Here is a 24,854-nt window from a genome sequence, read left to right as displayed (position 1 = left end):
AAAGAAATCTCCAGTCTTCTACTCATGAGTAACATGTTAAAAGCTGAAGAAAGAGCATATGTTTTTCTTGGCTTTGGGATTAATATAATAAAGCCTGAAAAGTTTAACATAATTAAATTAATATTGATACGCAGTGTGACTTGTTCACAAAGATGTGGCATTTGGCTTGGAGCTAAAACCACATCACAGATGAAACATGCACAAATATCTTTGTTAAAAGCCTTCCAAGACTTCCTAGTTGAAGATGTCAAACTTTAAGACTCTGTTGTGTGATAACAGAATTTTAAAGAAATTTTATATTTAACTGACACAAAATAATACATGTTTTAGCATATAGTAAGTAGGCTATTTCAATGCAATAAGCAACATGAAATAATCATGTTTGAGTAACTGATCGTCTCAAACATTTATCATCTTTGTGTGAAAACTCAAAATTCTGTTACTTTGAAAAATATTATTTTAAAAACTTAAACTATATATCTATAACATGTACTATATATAAAATACAAATATACCGGCCGAGCATTGGTGGCACACGCCTTCAATCCCAGGACTCGGGAGGCAGAGGCAGGTGGATCTCTGTGAGTTCGAGGCCAGCCTGGTCTACAGAGTGAGTTCCAGGACAGCCTACAAAACAATACAGAGAAACCCTGTCTCGAAAAACCAATATATATATATATATATGTATGTATGTATGTATGTATGTATGTATGTATGTATATACCATCTTACACCTATCAAAATGGCAAAGATCAAAAACACTGGTGACAGCCTATGTTGGAGAGGATGTGGAACAAGGGGAATACTCCTCCACTGCTGGTGGGCGTGCAAACTTGTACAGCCACTTTGGAAATTAGTATGGCAGTTTCTTAGAAAATAGGGATATTTTCCCTCACAATGCGTTATTTGACAGACTTATATTTCTATTTTATGAAGAAAAAAAGAAGATCTCTGGAAATAAAGGCAAACCCACACCAATGTAGCTTTTTTCTGTGTCACAACTCTAATAATAGGTTGGTGAAAAAGAGAGGGAATTCAGAATCCCTTGCTGTGTTACCTTGACAATACTATGTTACACATACTAAAATGGGGAGGGAGATTCAGTAATCACTCAGAAATTCTTCAAGTAAATTTTCCACAAAAATGGTAATTAAAATTAATCATACTGTTAATTAGTTCAGTTCAGTCTACAACACAACTGTCAAGCACAAGCTGAGATGGTTAGAAGTGGAAAATATCATGTGTATTCTAGAATTTACTGGATAGACTGAGAAACAGAGATTTGGGGAAAACTCTACATCCTGCCTACAGAAGACTGCAGTGTGAAAGGAGACATCTAGCCTGATTTACACTTAAGAAGACCATAGCCTCTTAGGGCTCCACAGAGCCTACCAAAAGGCAGGACTGATAGACAGAAAAATGAGAAAACATGTAGAAATTGCCTAAGAATAAAACAGAGATTTTTGTTTGTTTGTTTTAAATTGAACTTCCCAAAAGCTTCCTAGGTTTTGTAGGAAAAAATTAATTTCCAGTTCTGTCCCTTCCTTAATCTCTGGATATCCACTGAAAGTGACATTTCCTTTGAAGTAGTTTCATCCATGTCTCTGAGGAATGGATTTAGACACTACTGGGGTTGGAAGCAGGATAACCACAGTGAGATCAATGCATGCAAAGGAGAGTTCCCTTCCCTTATAAGAATTATTCCTGGGGGTCAAAGAGAAATAAATAAATAAATAAGGTAGCAGCTTTAAAATCGAAAATCCGCAGCCTAAATTTCAACACTTTGTTGATGGGAGCAGGAAATGTATTGTGTAAGAGCAAGAGTTGAGAGCATGATGAGCATCAGAGCCAATGTATGAAAATCACAATAGTGAGAGGTTTTGATTTACTAAAAGATTTGATAAACCGGTCTGCATCCATCTTGGGCTGGAAAGCCATCTTATACCAAAACAACCTATGTTCATTTGTGCTTATGATTAAATCTTTGTTTCTCAAGGACTGTATTATGCCCCACCTATTACCTTAACTACAAATGGGTCTGCACTGCCTGTTCCAGGAATGGATAACCATGCTGTGGTTTCAAAAAGTTGTTATGACCACCTTGTCATGTCCCCCTTGTCACAACCACCTTGCAACCACGTCTTTGCTTCAGGAGGTTGCTATGACCAACTAGTTGTGCTCATGCTTATGTTCTGCTTCTGTTTGCCTGCCAAATCCCCCATTTGGAAAGCCCCTACTCCTGAGTTACGAAAACCCTTATCTTCACCATGCCCATGCTGATCTCTTTAACCCTGTCTTAGTGAGAGAGAGTCCATGTGTATGAATAAATAAGCTTGCTTTACTTAATTTGGCCGTGATTTATCCTTGGTGGTCTTTCTCCTCAAATATATGGGATTAACAGCTTGTACCTTAAAGTATAGCAGATGAAAGTAGTGTGCTTTGTCTGTAGTGCTAACGATCAGAATTTTATACTGAAAGCAAGGGGAAGACACTAAATGAAGAATCTTAAGAAAGGAATGACATCCCCAAGCACGGTAGCTCCATCAAACCACTCTCCTCATGGTCCATGGCACCCCACAGAAAAGGGAATGGAAAGAGTAGAAGAGCCAGAGGGGACAGAGGACAGCAAGAAAACCTATAAATAAACACAATCAGGACACATAGGGACTCACAGAGACTGAGGCACCATGCATGAAGCCTGCACCAGATGGGTTCTAGAGATAAAAGGAGAAGTGGACACAAGCCTCCATCCCTAACCCAGAAGCTGTCTCCAATGGAAAGCTACTTGCAAATGGAAATTCCATTTTCTCCAAGGATGTCGTGTTGGGAAACAAACTACTCTTAAGGGCAGGCTGCATGTCTAGCAGTAGAGCCAATAGAAAATGAACTCAGCAGCATCTTTGGAAATTCCTTGTCTCATAATATCATGACAGGGCTCCTCCTCCTCCTCCTTCTCCTCCTCCTCCTCCTCCTCCTCCTTCTTTCCTCCCTCCCTCTTCCTCTCACCCTTTCTCTCTCACTCTCTCTCTCTTTCTCCCTCCCTCCCTCTCTCCTTCCCTCCCTCCCTCCATCCCTCCCTCCCTATGTGTGTATGCGTTGGTGTTATTTTAAATTTTATCTGATTATTTTTTATTAATATTTTATTTTAATTCACTCTTTTTTTACCTTACAGGTCCTTTGTGTGTCTATTATAGCTTCTGGTCATAATGTTTTTCAGAGATTCCTGAGTGTGAGCATGAGTGTGTCTCTGTTTCTTGTGCCTTCTCTTGGGCTCCTTCTGTTTGTTTGTTTTGTCTAACTCCAATGTGTTAGTTTTCATTATATCTTATTCTACTTAATTATTATTATCCCAAAGAAGCCTGTTTGTTTTCAAATGAAAGACAGAAAGGGGGCTGGCTCATGATGGGAGGGGGAGGTAGAGAGGAATTGGGAGGAGTAGAGATAGAGAAAACTATAATTAGGATACATTATGTTAGAAAAAAGATCTTCAACAAAAGGAGAAAGAAAGAGAAAGAAAGGAAGAAAAAGGAAGGAAGAAAAGAAAGAAAGAAAGAAAGAAAGAAAGGAAGGAAGAAAGAAAGGAAGGAAGAAAGACATAATAAGAGTTTAGTGTCCAGGGAGAAGGAATGTCAGTAGCAGCCAAGAAAACATTTGAGACAAGTCATTCATTTAACAATTGGTCAAAGAAACAACCTCAAAGTCAGCTAACTGTATAAATGCCTGATGAGAAAAGTTTGTTCACCTTCTCAGTCTTTAGTGTATGTTTAAGTGGGAGAATTTAACTTTGTGGCTTTGAACATATAACTAAGGTGACAAGGAAAGGAATTCATGGACAAAGCCATTTGTCAGGGTTATTAATAATGCATACTGAAGACAAAGAGAAACTGACGAGGAAAAAGCCAAGAAACAAAGAAAGCTGAAATGTGTCACGAAAAATAATAACAAAAACATAAACCACAAGAGAAGGCTGGATCCTATTGCAGTCAGAACTATACTTTGTGAAATTAATTGGGCAAATACCCCAAATAAATACTGAAAAGATTTCTCCACTATAATAACATAAACAAGAATTTAGCTTTTTATCGGTATTATCAACATTTTTTACAGAGGCCAATGAAATGTAAAGATCAATCAAAATCTGCAGAATACAGGTGACTCTGATGACTTAGTCAAACAGAATCTCTTAACAGCACAAGCACATGAATTGAATTAGTCTATCTATGAAATACAATTAATTGTGTTAAATATGATATGATTATACTGTGAGCTTATTGGAAACAAAGTTTAATGATTTCAATAAATGAAATCACTGACACTGAGATCTAATTAAAGCTTTTTCTCCCCCCTGTATTATACTGATTGTTCCTGAATGTCAAATATCAAAAAGATAGAATCAGATAAATAGCAAATGTTTTTTTTGATACCACTCTACCAAGTTGGATAACTCTAATAACTGTCAAGCAAAAAAATGTGACTAGAAGAAGTAAGAAAGCAGGAAAATACAGAAACCAAGTCCTTGAAAATTACACTTGGCTAATTCACTTTCCCCAAGTGTAAGCAGGTACCATTTTCCAGGGTGAAGGCTTAGTCACTATCAGGGACATGTTCAAAAGCAGAAAACTTTGGGATAAACAGTGAAACAAAAGCAAGCTGTTGCAGTCAGAGCCTGTACACATATGGAACCTTTTAAGGAGATGGGGGCTATATAGAGATCTAGGAGGGAGTTCAGGAGCCACCTAGGCCATCTCAGAAATGAAGAAGGCAGAGGAAAGGGTGGGTCCAAAGGGAGAAAAGTGGGACAGAGATCAGTTAAATGTAGGCAGACTGGTGAGCAGCTCTGTTCTTCTGCCCTCGAATATTCAAAGTTAGGGGACGCTCCTTAACAGTTTTATTTGTTTGACACAAAGACTGGATTAAAAAGAAACCAAGGGTGTATCAGTTTGCTCTGGATGTACTTTTGTTATTTCTGTGATAAACATTGCTTGTTTACATGTTTTAGTTTAGTAAAGGTTTGGTACTAGTCCTTAATGATACATGTGAATTAAGACTAAGGTTCCAAATGATATTCTGTGCTTATTATGTTACATTGTTCCTTCCCTTAAAATACCCCAAGCAGATATTTCTCTGTTGAAAAAGTACAATGTTCACTATTTTACTGAATTTGAAGTCAATCTTGATTATAGACATGATAATTAAATTAACTTTACAAGATTTTTCTGCCTATATAAAAAATTTATGGGCACAGATGGGGCAGAAAGATCACCAGAGAGAGAGAGGAGAGCAAGACAGTTGCAAACTATTATCATCTGAGTATGGTACAGCCATCACACGTGTGATCTCACAGCAGCTATGTTTGCCTGCACTGGGTCTTCACAAGCCTGGGCCTGTTGACAGTCGTGCATGCATCTAGAAGGGACTCCAGGCTCTATTCCTCCCTGCTGAACAGTTGGCTACTAATTGTAGTGGCATCTTACTTTGCCAGTGAACTTGCGGTGGTGGCCACATCATAGGGGCGTGGTTTCAAGTATGCAGGCATGACCCCTTACAAGGAAGAGGAGGGACTGTCTCATCTCTCGGGTTGTGGTTAAATCCCTGAAAGGGCAGAGGTGGCATTTAAACCCTGATCACCAGTGGTGAGCACATCAGGTGCCAATACATAGGTCTAAACCCAGGCTTACACAGGCCACCCTAGTTAAACCCAAGAGGCCACAAAACAAGGTTAAAAAAATAAAGGTGAGAATGTGGGAAAGGGGTTTGTGGGGAGGAGGGAAGGTGACAGGAGAGAGACAGGGAGAATATAAATGGCGAGAGTAAGATTGATAAGTATACTATAGCACTACATAATATATGAATTTGGCAAAGAATGTTTAATAAATGCATACAAAAATAACAAGCACAAACAAAAGTGACTTAATTTGCTTTTTTGAGGAGTAGGAGAATTATGATATTTCAAGTTGACCTGTATGTATGTGTCAGAGAAAGTACACTCCCTAAGATGTATGTATATGTCAGAGAAATATACTCCTTAAGATATTTTTAATACCCCATATAGTTGCAGAAAGAGGTTAATCTGCCCTTATCACACTAGCTTACAGGGCTAAGCAATAAGCTTTATTCTGGAGATGATAGGAAATCAAAACAAGGGAGGGGTAAGTAGGGACCCAGATCTGTATGACACATGTAGTGAGTACCAAGCCAACTTGACCAACTGAGTCTTGAGCATTCATTTTCTTTTCTAAAGACAGCAGCACACAAGGAACTGCAAGTCTCTCTGAGGTGTGAGAAGGGCAGAGCTGTAGTAGTTAGACTTGAACAGAGTCAACCGTAGGACTCTCTTATTGCACCAGAACTCAATAAGGGGAAGCATTAAAGCCTGATTGATGCCTGTTCTATCTCATCGTGTTAGGACTGGGTTCTGAAATGACCCACGCAAGCTCATGGTTTGACTGTTTGCCAGTCAGTAGTGTCATTATCGTGTGGAGTTGAGGAAACTTTAGCAAATGGAACCGACCTGGCAGAGTGGATGTCTAAAGGTGGGACTTGGGAAGCCATTAATTGCCTGGTCCTTGCTTCCAGTCACCCACCCTCTACTTCCCAAGCTGTCATGTTGAGAGGAACCATGGAACTCCTTCCATTATCAAATGTTCTGCACAGCCTTCCTTGCACAATGGGCTAAAATCCCTGAAAGCAGGGAGCCAAAGTAATCTTCCCTCCTGTGGTTTTCTGTCATGTTTCCATCTCAGCGAAACCAAATTTTCTTTCCAAAAGCCTCCTTATAAACATCAATGACAAATAGTGATAATTTCCCAGACATGATGACAGACAGGGAGCTGTTTCTCAAATCGTAATAAAGTGTGCTGTTTATGCACATCAAGAAGAGATGAGCCAGAAGAAACTCTTACCATGGACACAGTCCTGAGCTCAAGTACTGGCCTCATAACAGCAGTTTTGTGACTCTGGACAAAGAACTTGACTAACAGGTGAATTCAGCAGATATCTGGACCAAGATGTGTGAACTCAGTGGATATCTGGGCCCAGATGTGTGGTGAGCCCTAAGAGTCCAGACAAGAATTTTGGGGCAGAGCAGAGCTTCTCAAGTGGAGAGGAGTTCAGGATGAATTCCGGAAAGACCCTCACCTTTTGCCAAAACACAAATCCAGAAGACTGACAGGTAGTAAGTAAAACTTAATCACTTAGGTAATTCATATACAAGAGCTTAAGCCTAAAACTTAAAGATTATTTATAGTTTTTTCCTGTTATCAAATTTAGAATTTAATTTACAGGTAATGTCCAGCTGAGTGAATCTCAATGCTGATGGCATTTCAGAAACACCCAGGGATCGCCTGAGAACTATGGCTGTTGGAGGATTTGCTAGAATACATCTGGACTGAGGCCTGCAAAAAGGTGTTTAATTATTCTCCCCAAGTGGCTATTATGAGCAGTGGCACCGAGCATGTCCAGTGTGGTAAATCACAGCTGGGCTAGTACTAAAACACTGGGTTCTCTTGTCCATTCAGTCTTAAGAACATATTGTACTAAATATTAAGCAACAAGCTGGTCTGGCCTACATGGTGAGTCCCTTCCTAAAAATTGAAAGAAACAAAACCAAAAGGAAACAAAACCAAAAAGTAGTGAAGTTTAAGCAGAGTTGTAGCCAGAATTTCTAAGTTATGTTTCTTACATTAAGAAACAGAAATAAATAAATAAATAAACAAAGACTATTCAGCAGTCCTGAAGTGGGATGAGGTTTACAACATTGTAAATTTCCATTCATTAAAAATTGAACCATTTTCCTACATAAAAATGAATCACACTTCATAGCGGAATTTCACTGCAATTGTGTAAGAAGTAAAGACTATTTGTAAAAGACTGTCTTGTCCATCTTGCATTTATTCTTCCCCTTCTTGCTTTGGGGATAAAAAAGTAAAGATAACCATCTGAAAGGATGGCCCAGCACAATTGCCATTGTCTCCCTGACCCTTTCCACAGAGTCTGCTGTACTCTTTGAGAGTACTACAGCCCTGATGACCAGACAAGTTAGCTGTAAACACACAGTCCTTACTTGCTTCAGTGAGTGATCCTAGCCAGCCCATGTCTCACTCGATAGTGTAAGACCAGTGCATAGTGCCCTGATGCTTTCATTTTCATCAGCCTCTTACCAGTGCGCTGCCGTCGGTCCAGCGGAAGTCGTGCTCAAACATCTTGTCATTGAGGCCTATCCACTGGTAATCATGACCCACACCTAAGTGACACAAGACAGGTGTTTTACCACTGTTCCAAGCGCTATTTCAAAGAAAATTATTTTCAGAGTGAGCTACATATCTTATTGTTTTTTCTTTACTTAGCTGTTCATAAAAAAAAACTTTTCCTAACTGATACTTCTTCTACCCAATGAGCATTAAATTAACAAGCATATTTTCAAGCACTATGAAAAAATTATTCATCAAAGGTAATCATTTCTATAGAAATTAAATGTAGCTAAATATTTTCTGTCTTTCCTCATGATAAAAAGTATCCACATACTTTTCTTGGTAATCTGTGCCACTGGCAAAAATTTAGTGGTTCATTGATATACACCAGATTTTACATAGTCTCCTCTTACGTCGGAAAAAAACGCATCTCTTTTCTCAAAATAATGAACACGAAGGACAAATAATTCTAAAAAATTACTTTCAAAGGTGTTTACCATGACACGAGTCACCAGCTAAAATATCATGCAATAAAGGCCAATGAACTCTACCCAGATTTCAAATGAACAAAAACTATCCCAGAAAGATAGGTGTCAGGGAGATGCATTTAGCTGCACATCAAACTCTGCTTCATGAGCAAAGTAGTTCTACCCCCATGCTATATAAAAACTAGCTGCCCCCTCTTTCCTATGAGCTAAGATGTTAGGAAACGACCCTAATACTAAGATTTACCAGCTTTCAGTCTTCCCCTGCCTGCCTGTCTGTGATCTCAATGGGCAGCTCATAGGAGACCGTTGGAGGAGAACCAGTATGTACAGAGTTACGATTAGGGTGCTCTTCACAACTCTATTTTAATTTTCAGGAAAAAAAAACTCAAAGCAGCTTATACTTTACTTTGACAACACATGAAAATATTCAAAATAGAAAAGGTGGTGGTGAAAACTAGCCATGATAAGAACTATACTGAGCCATAAGAAATAACCCTTTGTATGGGGGTGGGGCGTAGATGATATAGAAATTGCTTATGACTCAACCCGTACACTACTGCTCCACCCACTGCTGTTGGCGTGCTAAGCTACCGTTGCTTGTACCACATCTGAAGTCATTCTGAAGTGGAGATGGTAACATGGGTTGTTTTATACAGCTCCCAGGTGAGAGAATCATAAACTGAATGAAGGCATATAGAGAACTGTTTTAAATTGGGATCCAAAGAGAGCCAAGAGAGAGCAAGGATGAGTGAAATTCCAAACAATTCACATCCAGTACATACGATTCACAAACATTTGTTCCTCGTGCGACAGGATGCTTGTAAGGTGGGCACCCTGCAGACGACACTCCCTTTCTGCAGCATCCCAGGTGCGGCGGTGAGCAAAGTACTTGTAGCACTGTCCTTGGAATTTGTGCCAGCCGTAGTCACAAGTCTCAGTGTCTGGGAAGAAATGAGGTCAAGATTTATTAGATTTACCTACGTCATTTGAAACTTGACTCCTCAGTCCCTGTGCTCATAGGACATGCAAACCAATATGTATGCAATGTCCCTGAAGTAAATGATTCATAAGTCTGGTTACAGTGACAAAGAGCTCATTGTAAACTAACTCCAAATGATCCCTGTGAAGTGGTCCACTATACATCTTTAGACTGAAAAGGCACTGTCTAATTGCAATTTCCTTAACTAAAGACAGTTTTAGAAGGAGACAAAACCAGCAGGACAATCACCCAAAACCACTCAGACTACAGAGTAACTGACTTACTTGTGAAATAGTTCCCAATAATTTCTCTTCAACGTACCTTTTTCTACGCATTCACTAGGGATGGGATGAAGATCCCTGCTAACAGGGTCATGAACACTTTGTACAATGACTTCAAAAGATCTGGAAGAGTTCACTCCCCCAGAGAGCTCTCTGGGAGGCTACTAGCCCTTGTCATGTGTGATTTATGAGAAGAAATATCCTGAGCAGGCAGCTTTGGGGACATAGTTTGGCATGTGTACTTTTTCTTCCCCCAAAGAGGAACAACTGGGAAGTTCTTATGCAAATACACCAAGCTTTTGAGTTAATTAAAAGTAGAGCAAGCAAGTCCTCCAAATACCTATTCAGAAACAATTTTGATCTTTGTAAAATATATCTCACAAACCCTGAAATAGTTGCATGTAAAAACTATTAAAACTACAGCATTAACAGAATTTTAAACACCAAGGAGTACTTTCCTCATCTCTAAAAAAAATTTAATTTTCCTTTGTTTTACCAATTGATAGATTCAAAAAAAATATCAAATTCCAATGCTTGTTTTATATGCTTCCCATGGTAGCCTCATTGGAACCCAAATCTATGAGTCTGGTCTAATTGATCCCTTTTTGCATAGCTTTGATATTTTTATCCTGAGAGATACAATTTTCTCCCCAACTTCTGGGTTTCCTGCCACAACATGCAGGGCATATGGCTCATCTCTGATAACAGTCACAGGTCTAGTTTAGGCCATTAGGTCTGCTGTTTGGTTGCCGGCAGCAGCCAACTTACTGTTTTGGATAATGTGCCCTGGAAGGTTGCCTTGTGATATGCTTGGACCTCGCCTATTCTCACAGGAAGGATGTGTGACACAGTTACGTGATTGAGTATAAATGAAGACAATTTTGGTCAGTTTGATATTAGTTTGCCTTTGGGAAAAGTTCACTAGAAAGAATTCAATACTGGGGGAAAGCGAGGGAAGAAATCGACTTCTACGTATGAGGTTCCCTAAACAGGAAGATGGTTGGAACTCACTTAGAACACTTTTCCTGACAAATCAGTTCTGCAAGATCATCACTGCACAGCTTGCCTTAACTTTGCAATTTACCATTTATATTAAGATAAGCCATGCAGAGTTAGCATCCAACTTTCTGATTAATACATCAGGAAGTAAATCTGTGCATGCTTTCTTATCTTGCATAAACTGAATGATGGCAGTTTTGCTTTCTTTTTCTGTCTTTTGTCATTAAAATGGATTATCAATAACTATGTTTTTGTTTTCCACAAAAGCAAAAACCATAAAATTCAAATGCTTGGACATGTCATTCACAGATTGGTTGTGGCATCCCCTCTAGATGTCCACGCACTGGAGACTGGCCCCTGTTATTGGGGTATCAAGAGGTGGTAGTGCAAGAGATGAGCATGAGTAGAAGGTAATGAGGTGAAGGGGCCCCACCTGGTGACACTGTTGCTATTTCTGGTCTCAGAGTAGGCAATCATAAAAAGAGCAAGTCTGCACTCTTCGGTCTCTGTTTGCCTCTCTTTTGATCTCTCCCCCTGCTATGAAATTGGTTTGCTTTCTGCTTCTCCACCATGTCACAATGTGGCAGATAGGCCCCATCAGAGACCAGATAGATGGGGTTACCCTGCTTTGAACTTTCAGCCTCCACAATTGAAAATTAAATAAATACCTCTCCTTTATTAAGCAGTTAGCATCAGGGAGACACGACAGAATAGACAAGTGTCTTCCTTAGTTATTAAGTATGTAGAATCTTATTACAAACTCAGGCTAAGTTTGTATGAAGACCAAGGTGGGAGAATTTACCACCTATACTAAGTAAAATGTAGCCCTTTTCAAAATTGTGGGACTAGGAATTGAACCTAGGGCTATACCCATGCTAGGCAAGTACTCTACCATTGGGCTCCAGCTTTACTCCTTCCTTTATGTCTTTTTATCTGAAGTGACATCTCATTCAATTAACCAAACAGTCCTTGAACTTGCAATTCTCTTTTTCAACACCAACCTCACAAGTAGGTAGGATTGTAAATCTGTCCCACAAATCCTTGCTAAACCAGAGTTGTTTTATATCTGTAAATATCCGTAAGAAGACACCTAAGCATTGAGGCACCTTTGTTTTTGTAAAGGCAAAATCCATTTTCATCTCTTTAATTTCTAGTACTCATGAATTTAACAGCTGCGTGATGTATGAGTTCATAATCAGGGAACATCTCCAGGCATATTATTTCCAGGGAGCATATAAGAATTGCTCTTGAGACCAGCAGTGGTGACACACACCTTGAATCCCGGCACTTGGGAGACAGAGGCAGGCAGATGTCTGTGAGTTTGAGACCAGCCTCGTTTACAGAGTGAGTTCCAGGACAGGGCTGTTACACAGAGAAACCGTGTCTTGAAAAACAAACAAAAATTGGCTCTTGGTGTTTTCCAATTTTATCTAAAAATAACATGAATCTCATTTTTTGCTGTTGTTTTCTCTTATATTATTTGAAGACAATACTTTGAAATATTTTTAGCTGTTCCCTGCCCCACCCCATCCTCAACATTTGGGATCAAACCCAGAGCTTTATATATTCTAGGCAGCCATTCTACCTCTGAACTCTGTCACAGGCCCAGTAAATGATAATGTCTTAAACATCACTCATCATTATAGACGGGCATCGTGGTCTCAGGAGTCTTAGTGTACAAAAGTTGACAACACAAAGATCTTACAACTCCTGTTTATGACTGCAGGGGCTGAAAATTTGCTTTTAAAATCACTCCACAAACAGCCGTCCAGTATGCTGTGTAAGTGACATTTTCTGCACTTCCGACACAGAGCTGCTAAGCCTGAAGACATTGTCAATGCCTTGACCCCTCGCCCCAGCAAGCTGCATCGTTAGGTTCGCAGCAATCTGTCTGCCCCTGTTTCTCTACTGTTCCAAAAGCCCTTTCTGGAGTTTGTAATTAGTCACCAAAGTATGCGCCCTGTTCAAAGTTACTGGGACCTTAAGTCGTTACTCATGCAGAGCAAAGGTCAGCTGAAGAAACAATGACACAGTCATAGGGACTTTGGACAGAAAGCTGTTTAGACGACAGTGCTGCTGGTGATGAAGAAAACATTTGTTCTTAGGCCACCTGAAAAGAGAGAAAATTCTTCCTCTGCCCAGCTGTGCATGAGAGGAGTGCAGCTGCGCTGGGGAAACAGCTGGGTAGAGAGACGGAGGTAAGTAAAGGGCAGGAAGGTTAGGCTTGTTGAGAGAGGAAACAGAGGCTCCTGAAAGTTAGGCGGGGAAATTAGTGAAGAAACAATCCATCTCCTTTCAAACCTGAAGGGAGAGGTGGTTAGGCCCTTCAGACAATCTGTTCCCACTTAATCCATTAGAAGCCCATCAAGTAAGATCTCTGTGTTTGAGAGTTGCTTCAGAAGTAAGAAGATGTTGGAAAACCATCAGCATTAGAAGTAAGCTACTCAGGATCATATCCCTTGTATGTTACCTTGACTGCATCATTTGTCTTCTCTAGCCCTTAGTTACCATATAACACAAAGATGTTAGCACCTGAAAAACCACAGCACATCAATGAAGAGTTCTCCCTGACTCACCAAAATCAGTAAGTTGGTCCTGCTTGAAAATTTATTTTTAGTGTTTCAATGCCAGGACAACAGTAGGTGCTCAGTAAATACTTGGACAAATTGTTGTTTGTTTTTGTTTTACTTGTTCCCTGTACTGGAAACAACTGTGTGTTATGAATCATTTCAATGCATTGGAGTGTTCATGTGTCTTCCCTTGTTGTGTTCATGAAAAAATATGTTTCTTACTCTTACTTTAAGAGTATGAGTTTGGACCAGGTGGTGATGACACATGCCTTTAATCCTAGCACTAGGGAGGAAGAGGCAGGTGAATCTCTGTGAGTTCCTAGGCAGCCTGGTCTACAGAGAGAGAGAGTTCTAGAACAGCCAGGGATACAGAGAAACCCTGAATTAAAAAAACAAAACAAATAAATAACAGCAACAACAAAAAAGATGTCCTCTTCCACATGTATGACAAGGTACTTACAGGGATTAAATAACAAGTAATTGACAATTTGTTTTTAAAGAATATGAGCTTGGTATGTTTTCATATGTAAAATTCAAAGCTGACTTAATCTATGAAATTTTTTAAAGAGAAAAAAATCTTTAAAATGCAGTTCTTAGCCATCTCCCACTACAGTCACTTCAGGTCATGTGACTTTGGGTTTCCTCTTGCTGTGATTGTAGTGAACTTCTGGATTAATGCCACAAAGTGGGAGAGTGGGCCAATGTGTCTGGGTGTCTAATACATTTTCATTTTGTTTTGTGGAATGGAAGGTTGGCACTGAGCATTCTTATCAAGGCCAAACCACGGCGCAGTTTTAGGAACAGGAAACCGGCATTCCACAGCTCAGTGTGCTGAGTCTGCAGTCCATTTCTGGACAATGAAATAAGCAGGGTAACCACGAACTCCTGAAGCACACTATTAGTTTGGCCATGGAGTGCAAATCACAAGGAATGTGAGGTTTAGGGTCTTTCTTTCATTCAGAAAACCTAGACGCTTCTTTGATAGAAGAGTTTTCTGAAAGCAGTTGTGCAACCTCTTCTACAAAGTGTTTGGCAAGCCACAGATAATGCACGGTAACCATGCATTAAAGCTTTCTCTAGACATGGCTGACTGTGAACATAAGTCTCACCATCGCAGCTGCTTATGGGGATAAAATAAAGGCAGTCCATTACCGAGAAATACATCCGAGTCATGAGATGATAAATAACTGTTGTGTTTTCAGAAATGATACTTACAAATATATTTCTTTTTTGACTAGGTGTCCTTAAATTCAACTCAACCATGCCCATATGATTCTAGCTTATCAGCAAAAGAAACACAGTCAATACTCCTGTATAGTTTACATGTTTGGGGCTATTTACATCCAAGAAACCCTAATGTAACCAGTGAATTTTCCTAATACAAAGCACATAGAGAAAGTCTCAAAATGTTCATCACAAAAAATGCTGTAATAGCTCTTACCTTGTTCACAGAGTGCACCAATGTAACTTGGAAGGCAGAGGCACCTAAACGTATTAAAACCATCGACACACGTGGCTCCATTTCGACAAGGGTTAGAATGACATTCATCAAAATCTGAAATAAAATTGCAAATGTGAACAAAGAGGGCAAAAATGTTCTACTTAGTGAGAGGTTGCTGAATAAGACACATGATGGGAACTAAATAAAATTTTCAGATTTTATAAAAGTAATTTCTGTAAGTACATCATGTGTTACATTTTGGTCAATGTTACACACACCAAAATTTTCCATTTTTTTTATCTGATATTCTTGTTCATGAATGTTTCTTTCTTGAAACTAGAAAGCCTAAAGCAATCTCAAAAATATCTGAGGAAGGTGTTTCCATTGCTAACTGGTGAATCCGATGAGCCCTGGAACTCATAAAGAATCTCATGTCTGGTGGGGAAGCTTCAGTTACTTCAGATATTCACAAAAAGACAGAGATGGCCTTGTAAAGCCTTGGTGGTAATGGATTGCATCGACACAACCATCAAAAACCCATTTAATGTACGGTTCGTTTACATAAAGCTTCTCTGAAATTGCCGATGGATTCCACAATACACCTCCTCTCCCTCTATAGTTGCTGGGAAAGTGCTGTAGCTCTTCATGCAAGGGCACCTTACCCAGCTCACACTGGTCTCCACTGAATCCAGGTACACAGGTGCACACATAAGAAGTCTCCGTAGGATAGCAGGTGCCTCCATTGAGGCATGGGTTTGTCTTGCAGTGATCAGGTCCTAACGTGTTCAGGAAAATAAAAACAATTAGCCTCCCCTCCCAGGTTTAAAGGCATTGTAGCAAAAATGTCACTTACAGCTACCATAATATAAGCTTTACCATAGCAGTTTAATGGTAGTGCATATAAAATTAACTTTACTCTGGAGTGTTTCTTGAAATTATAATTAATCGCTACAAATTCTAACTATTCATTTCTAGTATTCAATCATTATTACTTGTAAATAATACATTATACCCCACCTGACAACTAATATATTCTATGGCAGATTTAGTTGGCATGATAATGGCATTGATTTTAGTTAAAAATGATTACACATATGTGCACAGTGAATGGAAATGCATTCTCTTGAACGATGTTAGTTCATGTGAAATGACTGGGAACACAGAACATGCATTCTTTTAGCAGATTGGCTTGTTACCAGTATTTGAATTCCTATTGCCTTTTACCAATTAATGCTCAGAAACTGTCTTCCAAAGTGTGCACTGAAGTTTCTTCTGCTACATTAACATGCCTTTTCCAAAAACACGTTCCAATGTACTCCTTTAAACTATACTTGAAGAAAAGCAACACATGGATTAAATGCTACTGTATCAAAACAACCCCAAATACAAAATCCTCACTTAAAACGAAGCCCCAAATTTTATTACAATCCTCTTAATGAAATATAAATAAACTAACCCTCCTAGGAGATGGATGAAAGGGCAAAAACCATACATTTTCAGTTTACTGTAATAGTTTAAGGAGTATTTTCTAAATAAAAATACTTTATACCTTTTATTTTGCTATTAGTATGGATATGTGTATTTTTATGAAGAATTTTAATATTATTTCAGAAATGCTTAATTCTCAAAATTTCCAAGGATCCAACAGAAATTCCAAAGTTTTATAAAACAATTGAAATAAAATAGAGTGTTTTAACAAATCTTACCTCCCCCAAATCCTGAAATAACTGCACATGACGCAATGTCTAACTTCTGATGAAACATTGGTTTTAGAAAGAACGTGGTCCACTCCCAGATGAGAAGTTCAAACTCAACCCTTCTGTTAGCATTAAGTAAGGTCTTGATAACTACAGGGGCCTGACGAGTCTACACATCCATTTATAATTCTTATTCAAATGAGATAAATTCAGATGCTTAGTGCAGTTTCTCTAAACTCTGTTTTGATTTTTCTAAAATATCTTCTGTTGTATTTCCAAGGATTTTAAAACTCCCTGCAGTTTTGTTTTGCCACATACTAAAGTACACTGCCTAGGTGACAATGACACACACACTCAACAGACTCCAACTGACACTTAGGTGACCATGCTGGTGGTACTGTGTGACATGCTTTGGCTCCCATCACGGACATCAGGCACCACATTGAGGCCGTGTGACAAGTACTGGCGGGAAAAGGAGCTTCTCCTGTGAACTTGAATTAGTTCTGGTTAAGACGCAAGTTTGCTTTTCAACATCTAGTTATTCCTGAGTAGTTTGTGTGGGCCTGGAAAAGCTGTCCCTGCAACAGACACCCTGGACACTCCCACATAAGCTGCTGTCTACGGAATCACAGTACAGGGATAGATCTGTGACAACAGAACGCCGAGTAAATAGTGTGGTTTGGATAATGCAGATTCCCTTTCATCTGCCAGTTATTTCCACATCCTTAGGTGCATTTCAGTTCACTGATAAACAGTAAATATTAGCCAGATCACTAGGTTATCATTATGTACTTGTTATAGTAATACTCCAAAGTCCTCCCGGTGTCAGCTACTGTAAATCAATTTTATTCACAAAATACTCCAACTGTAAGTCTTTTATTATAATCACAAACTTCTAATAACTGTGTTCTTCTGATTCACAAGGTAAAATATTTGTCACAGTAATATTAATATGACTAGAAGACTAATTCTAACAGCCATGACCTAAAGTACAGTATTTAAGATGAGACATATTTTTAACTAATACAGCCTTAAAATTCTGTTTCTCCTTCCTCCCTGCTCCTCCCTCCCTCCCTTCCTTTCTTGCTTCCATTCTAGGTAGTCATTAGGTGATGGTGGTTATTTGTGAGTTTCATTATTATTCCTATTCATATAATGACATTCTAGGAACAGATAATAAGAGCTGACTTTTTAACATTCTTATGCTAGATTTTAAAAAATCATTTCTATTAAGCAAATGTTCCAAGTTTTCTGATTTACACATTATTAAATGACAGTTGTTAATTTTATGCTATATTGGAAATCAATAAAAAAAGGCAGTAAAAGGACCATGGGTCTCAGAGTAGGAGTGTTTGGTCAAATCCCGCTTTTGCCATGGTGTGACTGCATTCTTGAGCAAATGCCTGACCCCTTCTGAATACCTATGTCTTATCCTTTTACACTCAGCTCATGTAAAAGGATGAGTTTAAAGGCACTTTGTGATGATTAAATAAAATGGTCCATATGAAGTAGTATCAACTTTATGCCTTTTATAGTCAGTATTTAAGTGAGAATTTCTCAAGAGGAAGAAGCCAAACATATACTAAATACACTATGACTAAGAGCTAAGTTGCAATTGTGTAAACCGTTTCAAGCAAGGAAATCACACTAGACAAACTGTGCTTGATCGCACAGACCACAAGGCATTTGCAAGGAACAGTTACTGTTCTCAAATGTTAAAGGCCTGATAGATTGTGGCACTGTCATAATAGCCTCTATTAAAGGGAAGCAGTTGTTAAAAAAAAAGTCTGTTTTTTCCCATTTTAACAGCTATAATGTATAATTGTAGGACATACGACATGACAATATTTCTGCTGTAGATGGAAATACATTGAGTTTTAGACAATTATTTCACTTTAGCTACAACTGTATGTTACAAACTCTGTTGTCTGTCAGACGCAGGAAAAAATGCAAAGTATGTCTGTAAAGTACAGAAATGTCCATACTTACATCAAGTTATGACTCACTACTGTGGCTTGTCCTGAACAATGTAAAAGTCTTTATGAATTTCACATTACACATGTACAAGTTAGAAGCAAGGGACTGATCCCAGCCTTGGAAACAGATGCATCAATGCTGACATCTTACCTGGTAGATAAACTGCTGTGCCTTCTACGGACTCTTCATTGATCCCAACCAGGAAAGCAGTTTCGGTAGAATTGTCCAGAATGGGAAATGGTGGTTTTGAATGTGTAGTATTTAGCTCCAGAGTGCTGGCTGTTGCCTGATTACTGTGATCAAGAATTCTTTCTGACATTTGTTTTTCAGATGCTGCTATCATGGAGTCTTCTCCAGTTAAAGGTGTATATGTTTCATGGTTAATTTCCAAGGAAGGATAGGTAGGCTCCTCAGGCTTCTGTGGGATGGGCTGAGGAATCACACCTGTCTCAACCCTGAAAGCCACAGAAGCAGAAGTAGAATGTGGCCACTGTGTAACCCCTACTAACTCAATGTCATTTGCAGTCGTAATGACGGGTCCACTCTCCAGTGTTCTGACAGTGGGGGGCATTCCAATTGTTTCTCCTACAAGTTGGCCATTGGCTTTGTTTGGGGAATTTTGGAATGTCTCAGTTTCTTCTTCAACAATTAGTTCTGTGGGAGAAGTTTCTAGTTCTTCTAATAATTTAAGCTTATTTTCATCTTCTGAAATATCTAATGTAGAGTCAGGAGACAAAAATGGAGGTTCGGTTCTGTGAACATCTTCTTCACCGGATGGCTTGATGGTAGCTTCGATATTAGCAACGACTTCCTTAAAAGAACCATCTGTAGGTCTTTGTGATGAGACAGCTCTAGGACCCTGATGAGCACTTGTGTGGGGAAACTCTGGGTATTCAGAGACTCCACTGTCTATGTAGACAGGGAAGGCAGAAGTTGGTGTCTGGGAGGACAACTCTGCCAGCGAGAAAACTGCAGATGCTGTTTCAGTGTAACCTGTGGGATCAGACCCTCCTGTCTCATCAGGGGCTTCTGTTAAATGCTGAGCCACAAGGTGGGTGGTACCACCAATACTTACATAATCAGGGGGACCTGTCAATGACTCCCCTGCTCCTGAAAAGAACTCTGGCTGGAAAGGACCTCCATGTTTCTTTTCTTCATATTCTTCCTGTGTCCTTTCTAAATGGCCCAGTGTTGATATCACTTCACTTTGGTCTGCAATAGCTTGACCATCAGACAAGGTGCTTGATTCAAATACATCATCCAGAGATACTGCTTCACCTTTGGTTTTTTCAACTTCTGGACTAAGGGTGGTCGGCTTACTAGGAATGTGCAAGGTTGACACTGTGGGAAAGAAAGTATCTAATTCTTTTTCTAAGTTAGGAACTGGGATTCCAGTTACAAAGTTAAAATTTGCATGCTCTGCCTGCTTTCCAGCCTCAGAACTTGCAGAGTCATTGTTTACTGCTTGAGTGTAGCTAGCAAAAAGTGCATCACCAGAGCCTTCAACTGCTTCCTCTGTTGCAGAAAGGTTAACAGATGCCTCATATTTCTCTTGAATTCCAAGGCTTTCTTCATTACTGCTGTGTGATCCCACTGGCATCTCTGGATCTAAGTCTGTTTGTATTCCAGGGATGTACTCAGATACAGGTTTAGTGTGATCAATGTCTATAATAACGTTTTTATCTGATGTCAACTCAGGTAGAATTTCAACAACAGCACTCTCAGTAATTGTCAATCCTAGATCCTTACTATCCTCTTTGTCTAGATCTATAATAATGTTTTCAGTGGTTTTTCTTCTGTTAGGTTGCAAGGTAGAACCTTCAAATCTGATGTGGTCTTGCAAACCAGCTGTGATACCTTCTGTGGGGCTCTCATACGGCACTGTGCTTGGCAGTGTGCTGGTTGGATACAGGGGATGCTCATTGTACTCTGAGTGATGCAGCAGCAGTGCTGAAGCTGTTGGGCCATCTGTAGCTCCGGTCTCTTTTCCTGACACCACTGGATGCTTTTCCAGGAACTCATCAGAAGTTAATGTGCTGTCTCTTTGATCGGTTGCCTGAGTAGGTCGAGAGGTGTGCATTAAATCAAGAGCGTCCACTTCTCCAGATCCTTCTCCAGAATTCGCATAAAAGAAATCAGGTTGTTTTGACACTGATGCAACAAATGCTTTGGTCGTTTCAGTACTGTGAATTTGATCCAGATAAACAGTGGAAGAGGTTGCTGCTGCTTCACTTTCTGATGCTGAAGGATTCTCACTAGAGATCCGTTCAGTCATAGTTTGTGGTCTATGGGTCTGGATTTCCTTTTCCCATCTTGAGGTCTGATTTGGAGAATGTCCCATGTCCATGTGCTGGGTGAAAGGAAGAGGGGGAGTAGTAGGTTCTTCTACTCCAGCATCACTCAGAGTTGTGTTGGGTATTTCCTTACTATCTTGAGAGATGTTATTTGTTTTGGAAATGAGTGTTCTAACTTCATCTGACCCATTTTCTATTCTTTCATCATCTTCCACTTTATCTCTTAAAATGTTTGTTCCTAAACTATCCATGTGAGATGTCTCAGGATACAAGGTGCTAATGATCTGCTCCATTTCAGTCAAACTCACTGATGTTGTAGGTAGAGGAGGCAAGGCATCCCCTGATCCCAGTCCAGAGAATGAGAGATCAATGCTTGACTCTTTAAATGTTCCTTTCACATCCTTTTCGAAGAGTTGTATACTTTCTTCCTCTTGAGTTGAGGTATCTGTGACTACACTTGTAGATGGTACATATTCAGTCACTAAAGCAGTAGCTGGGAAAGAATGTGGCTTCCCTGTAGCTTCAGGATGAATAATATATGATTCTGAGCCTTTTATCTCTGGACCTAGAGTAGAACTATGAACTATGGCCATGTTTTCCTCCTTCATTTCCTTATTAGTGCTGTATGTTTTCATTGTTGTTAACATAGAGTAATCTGAAGTTTGGAGTTTAGCTTCAATTAGTGTTTGGGATTCCAAAATTATTTGTTCTGGTGCAAGAGAACTGTGTAGAGATTCAAAAGTCTTCTGCTCTTGAGTTTCTTCCTTGTATGCTATTTCACTTTCAATTGTTTGTTTTACAGTATCAACTTCCTGTTTAGACCATAATTTGGTAGGCTCCATTGTTTGGGGAAATTCCACTGAAACTGTGCCATTTACCTTGATGTCCCCATTTTCTGTCTGATCTGCACTATTTCCAGTTTTTGCTGTTGGCAAAGAAATAGACCTTTCACCTGCTTCTGTCACAGTACCCACTTCTTGAAACCCTTCATCAAAATATGGAGACTCTGTACCAGAAAAGTTGTCCATAGCAAGGGGAAGGACTGGGCCAACAGAGCTCCTGACTGAGGCCAGCTGCTCACCAGAGCCCTCAGCTGAGGCCATGAACTCTTCCCAGGGTAAGGCTGAGGTGCTGGCCATGGTACTGGTGAGTTCATTTGAGGCAGGCGCAAAGTTGATGTCATCAGAGGTAGGTGGTGATGAAGTCTGCATATCCCTAACTTGTTCGTTCTCAGGGCCTCCCAATCCTATGCTTTCCTCTTTCATTACTGGATAAGACACTGTTGAAAATTCATTAAAGTCACCACTGAAATCATCTCCCAAAGGAAAACCTGTAGAAAAATCCCTTACTTCTGCCTGTGGGGTTGGCTTTCCTGATACTTCTGAAGTCAACATTTCCTTAGATGCCTGGTTCATAACTTCAGCAACTCCTCTGTCCAATACAGTATGCAGAGAGTATGCCTCAGAGGGGAATAAAGTTTCCACACTGGGAGGCAGAACACTAGGTAATTCTTTTTTGACTTGGGTTTCAGACTCCAAATTTAATAAAAATGAAGCAGTCATGGATTCTGGATCAGCTCCAATATCTCCTGAGCCCTCTTCCATTGAAAGAGAGGGGGGCCATCCTGAGAGAGTGGGCAGTGTTTCCTGGACCTGGGGCTGACCGCTACTACTATGCTTAAAGGGCTGTGCCTCCAAATTAGCCAAATCATTTGTTTCTCTAAAAGCAAGAGTGGAATTTGCCATTTCCTTTTCAGACCATGTGGGTGTTGTCTCTGGTATAAAACTTTCCAAGGTAGCTGAATCCCTAGATGAAATTACATTTGAGCTTTCTAATTCTGGAGGTAGAATTAAGTGATCTGACCTCTGTGCTGGCGACTGGACTTCAGTGATGGGAGCTGCATTTGTAGTTTTCTCTTTGTCTTCTTCCCTTTTCTTTCCTCCAAAAGATATACTGGAAATCCACTCTGAAGCATCTGTTTGAATTACAAATTGTGTAGACCTTTCATCTGTCGTAGGTAGCTCTGAATGCAAAGGAGTGGTGGTTTCAGGACTATATGAATGGCTGTCCGTGATCATTATTTTACTTGTAGGATTTCCCTGTGGTAAATCAGTTACCATGGTGAAGATTTTATTTTCATATTCTTCCACTTCTCCAGACCCTTCAATAACAGGGGCTGAAAAACTCCCTGAGAACTCTGCAGGTTGTCTAGATGTTATCTCTACCCAGCTTTCCACAGCAGACAAGGAATCATCAGTCTGTGGGATTCCTGTTAGGGTAATTGATTCTTCTTCCAAAACATTTACTGACGCAGAACTTGAGAGTATATTAGAGGTAGATATGGTAGGACGCTGTTCCTCCTCTTTGCTGAACGCTACTTCTGTAGCTCCAGAGAAGACTGTTTTTTGAGATGCCTGGTCAGTGGTACCCTCTCCTGAATACTCCTCAGGAGATAGAAGTATAGGCTTAGTCTGTTGGTGGTCTGGAATATCAAGCATTGGACTGCTCTCTGTGATAGACTCTGCCAATTTGGTGTTTTTACCCTCATGGGATGAGATTGTAGGTAAAACATCAGGCTCACCACTTGAAAAGTGTTCAGGTGTTTCAGCATAAGTCTCAGGTTTCCATGTGATTTCTAGCAATTCAGTGGCTTCTTTGGATTTGTTAAATTGCATGGCAGTTGATGATTCTGTTTCAGCTATTATAAACTGATGGGTGTCGCCTGCAGAACTGTCTGAGAAATTATGAGAAGGTGCAACACTTTCATACTGGCCACGCCTAGCTTCTGCAGCTTCCGAGTCTTTGGGCACCGTGGTGACAAGATGCTTCCCATTGATGTACTGCACCGAGGGGGTCGTTGTGACATCAGTTGCATTTGCACAGTCCTCGTCTCCTTCTTCTTCATCCTCAGTGTGATATATGTCTATTTCAAAGGAATCTGGTAACTCAGGTAAAATTTCAGCAAACAGGTCATGCAGTGGGTCTGTTTCTTCACTGCATGGCTCATCTTCCTTAGGCTCTGAATCTATTGGATGACCATTCACAACCATATCACTCATTCGACCTGAAAAAAACAAAGAGTTTTCACAATACTTAAATGGAAGATTTGACAGGGTATGACAGAAGATAGGCTGGTCACACTCACACACACAACAAAGAAGATGCTGAATCTACGAGTTAAGTGAAATCACCTTGTGGCAAATGGTTCTTGCTCTTCAAATGTGCTGCTGTCTAGTTACAATAAGAAGGAACATTCTATCTTAAGAGTGTAGGAACAAATCATCAAAACACTTCAATATGCTTAAGGTGACAACAGAGTTCTCGCAATGAAAACAGAAATGACACAGACATTTTAGTCCTGCAATGCATCATTGGTGATGCTGTGAGCTAAAAGAAAAGTTGAAATTAAGACCATTTCACCAGACCATATATAGAAATAATTGGTCCTTGTACCATACATTAAAAAGATTAGTCTCTATTCAGCAAGAAAGGAGGAAGGATTCCTTCTGGCCTTTTCAGTCTTTGCCCCAAGTGTCCACTTTTAGAAAAGTAAAGTTTGCTTCCCATTTAAAATGCAATAGTCACATGAATTCCCTGAAGCAATGAGAAAAGAGCCTGATACATCAAAGCCAAGACTCCCTAGATGGGAGGGACTGGTACATGTCTGAAAAGGCCAGGAGGAGCCCTTCACTCCTGTACATCATTATCTTTTATAACATGTGCCAGAGGCAGACTGATTTTATACTTCACATCTCACCGGGGACAATGCTGATGTCACATATAAATATTCTGGTTACATATTTCAAGTCATACACATCAAACCGTTCTTTGAACTGAATGTTGCGTGGCACGAAATACTAAGCCCAGCTGATTAGTTTTGCTGCCAGAAGCAGAAAACTTCCAGCACAGGTTTCTAGGAATTTGAGGCTTCACCCACAC

The 24,854-nt window shown here is 39.8% G+C and overlaps 1 protein-coding gene across 4 annotated transcripts in view; it reads right to left on the bottom strand.

The window, feature by feature from the left end:
* Vcan (versican) overlaps positions 1–24,854 on the bottom strand; it is a 95,212-nt gene that overhangs the window by 14,375 nt on the left and 55,983 nt on the right. For 2 of the 4 annotated variants that reach the window (XM_040728896.1, XM_040728897.1), the window contains 5 exons: positions 18,772–23,979; positions 15,610–15,723; positions 14,948–15,061; positions 9,460–9,618; positions 8,160–8,242 (listed from right to left, as the gene is read on the bottom strand). In XM_040728896.1, coding sequence (XP_040584830.1) covers positions 8,160–8,242; positions 9,460–9,618; positions 14,948–15,061; positions 15,610–15,723; positions 18,772–23,979 — 5,678 coding nt within the window. The remainder of the gene's footprint in view (positions 1–8,159; positions 8,243–9,459; positions 9,619–14,947; positions 15,062–15,609; positions 15,724–18,771; positions 23,980–24,854) is intronic. The other 2 variants (XM_040728898.1, XM_040728900.1) reach the window with 1 other exon arrangement.

Source organism: Mesocricetus auratus, unplaced genomic scaffold, assembly GCF_017639785.1.
Source record: "Mesocricetus auratus isolate SY011 unplaced genomic scaffold, BCM_Maur_2.0 Super-Scaffold_100020, whole genome shotgun sequence".
Lineage (NCBI taxonomy): Eukaryota > Metazoa > Chordata > Mammalia > Rodentia > Cricetidae > Mesocricetus > Mesocricetus auratus.
Note: the sequence above shows the minus strand (reverse complement) of the source record. Positions and strands in the feature narration are given on the sequence as shown.